We start from the raw sequence: 2,944 nt of genomic DNA, 5'->3' as shown, positions 1-2,944 counted from the left end.
ATCATGTTGCTGCTGATCTGTTTCATGTTGCTGCTGATCTGTTTCATGTTGCTGCTGATCTGTTTCATGTTGCTGTGTTCATGCGTGCTCATCTGCTCACACAGACTCATATTTGTGCTGCTGTTAGGCATATTTTTTATGCTATTACTGCTTGGTGTATATTTAGTTGATGTTTTTCTTAGTTCATATCTTAGATGTTATCACTGTTTTTCTTTTACATTTTATTGTTGGATGTAATTGCGACCGTGTGTACATCATTTCATCCCATCACATGTACCACCTGACGTGCGAATGACAATAAAGAATCTCTGAAGCTGAATGTACTTGTATATGGTCATGGCCGTTTTTTTGGTTGCGACATTTCTCGTGCCTAAATGGAAGTTGGTACCTCTCCTATTTTTGATGTCACAACATGTACGGACAGAGAGACAATAAGCCAGCACCAAAAAGATTTAACTTGCTCAGTTTTACAGATATTGAGTTAAATTTTAAATGTTGTAGTAGATGAGAGTTATTACCAACATAGGCACTCTTGAGAGCTAACACATCTTATCATATCACATGAGCTGGAACAAAAAATTGTTTTCAAGGTTTGACCAAAACAGCTACAACCCTGTCATTTCTCAACATAAGATCTTAGGTAAAAATAAATCTGGCATGAAGGCGATGAGCAACAAGCATTTCTTTAAGAAACGCTGGGCCTTTAATAGTTTATGTATCAAGTATCACATACTCAGCTCATATATCCTCATGTCACAGAATGGATTGAAGTGACAGTATTTCAGCATTTTAACCACCTTGTGGAATGCCACTGCAAGTCATTTTGATTATTCAAGCAACTAGTTTTACCTTGTAACATTAAGACCAGTTTAAGAAAAAAGGATATTTAACTGCAGCCACAGACACTTCAAAACTTTTGCGACTCATATCACGCTCGGTTAGTTATGCCGCATAGCAGCACACATCATGCAGCAAGCGTATGGCCTTGGAGCAGCATGTGCACATGCAGCTGCAACACTGAGAGGTGTCTGAAATGCAATGCAGTGGAATGTACAAGGCTTCACATCCCCAACCATGTTATACATCCGTGAATTCTGTTAATAACATCTATGAAAATCCATAAGTTATATTTGATATAGATGGTAAAATAAAAGCTTACTTTTTCAGATTCACCAAAGTGGGTGGGATGTGGACCTAAAAGAACAAGAAACACCATCACAAGAAAAAACAAGAACAACAACATAAACGTTAGACAACATCTAGTGTAAATTTCACACAATAAAAACTAAAAATGTCTCTTATGTTATTTACTTGAGCTTATTTTTGCAGAGGAATGACAAGTCTGGCACACAGCAGTACCCTAACTGAGGGGATGTATAAGAAATCTCACTGCGCTTTTCCTTTTCCTCTACTTATTTTCATCTACTCATCTGCAGTCCCTCAAATTAAACAGTAGATGGAGGTCACAACAATAAATAGCAGCTCAACACAGGATGTAGGTGACACTGTGACAGTTTCCCATTTGTCCTAAGATCTCCACAGAGAAGATGGCTCTTGCAGGATAAATTGTTGCCAAGAGCCCTGCTGTTAGCATGAATGAAAGATATGTCACAGCATAAAACATTTGAATGCAGGGATGCTTGAGGTTTGTTAAATTTTGACCAGGTATTTCTGCTCAACAGCAGGAATGCAGAGATGTTTTTTTTTCTCTGGAGAAACTCTAGAGATGCTGCTATGCAGTAAGGAATGATGAAGCTGTACAAGAAAAGCAATCAGTCTAAATGTCACATATTAATTGGCCTTTTTTTGGTAAGTGACACAGCATCATGTGCAAGACTAAGTATCCAGTATTAGATAAAATCGATCATGATTTACTGCTGCTCGCTGAGCTTACCTGCACCATCCATGTGTATGTGTGCAAATGTGATTTTGTGCACACGTGCATATATAAAATGCCTTACCTGTAGGGTGGGGCCTTTCAGTGGGACTTGTCCTGCTGTGCTTTGCACAAGTGCCTCTTCCCTGCAACAGTGCCTGCAATGGGCTGTGTTCCCTGGGTGGGGGGACACAACGAAGCCCCTTGCCACAGCTCAGGGTGTACACGCCACATGGCTCCCCTTGGGTCAGGACTGTCATGCTACCGGCAACATTATGGTCCCTCGGGGGTCGACCTGCCCCCAGAGGATTCTTGCAGGAGGGACAGACCTTGAAGTGACCCCAGCGGTTTGCCCCGGCCCATGTTCCACAGGGGGCGATCAGCAATAAAATAAATGCTGCAAAGTTAGAAAGGATAGGCATTCTCAAATTCTGCTTCTTGCCCTTCCCTGTTAGTTAAATGTGGCCAAGGCTATTTCTAGATGTATAGCAGTCTCTGTTTTCTCTTCTCTCGTTTCCTTCGTCTTCTTCTTGCTTCTGTATGGCAGTTTTTCCTGATGTTTTGCCGGATGACTCTCCTGCAGTGCCAGAGGATACGAATGAAGATGGGAAGAGACACGGCAAAGCCCCGGCTTTTAAAGATCTGAAAGGCGGTGATCGAGAGGGAGTGAGAGCAAGAGAGAGAGCACAGTTATGACACCTTCAGGGGCTGGGACTCAGAGACACACACAAAGATAGGGAGGTGGGAGAGAGTGGGGAGAGCAAGTGCGTGTGTGAGAAGAGAATTATGTTCTTTTCAGAATATATCAATAGCCCTCCCTTTATGTCATGTTCAGCTTTTTGTACATTCTTTCCAATTTCTCAGACGTACCCTGAAGTTTTGCAGCAGTAACAAATATGAATGTTTTATTTATGCACTTCTATCAGGATGGCAAACACACAAGTGAAATTTTCTTTCTCATCCCTTTCAATCCTTTGTAAGCGTGTGAGGTGATCTAACAAGGTTAAGTCATGCCCTCTGAGCAGATTCTTGTTGAAACTTTTCGTCTTTTATCCAAAAGACTTCTTC

General features: G+C 41.4%; 1 protein-coding gene across 1 annotated transcript in view; it reads right to left on the bottom strand.

Moving 5' to 3' along the window:
* Positions 1 to 2,298, bottom strand: part of LOC119416680 (insulin-like growth factor-binding protein 5) — a 33,842-nt gene extending 31,544 nt beyond the window's left edge. The window contains exons 1-2 of the mRNA XM_037683862.1: positions 1,962 to 2,298; positions 1,160 to 1,194 (exon numbers count right to left, since the gene is read on the bottom strand). Coding sequence (XP_037539790.1) covers positions 1,160 to 1,194; positions 1,962 to 2,298 — 372 coding nt within the window. The remainder of the gene's footprint in view (positions 1 to 1,159; positions 1,195 to 1,961) is intronic.
* Positions 2,299 to 2,944: the final 646 nt, after the last annotated feature.

Source organism: Nematolebias whitei, chromosome 11 (assembly GCF_014905685.2).
Source record: "Nematolebias whitei isolate Nwh7 chromosome 11, NemWhi1, whole genome shotgun sequence".
NCBI classification, from domain to species: domain Eukaryota; kingdom Metazoa; phylum Chordata; class Actinopteri; order Cyprinodontiformes; family Rivulidae; genus Nematolebias; species Nematolebias whitei.
This window is presented reverse-complemented; position numbering and strand designations above follow the sequence as displayed.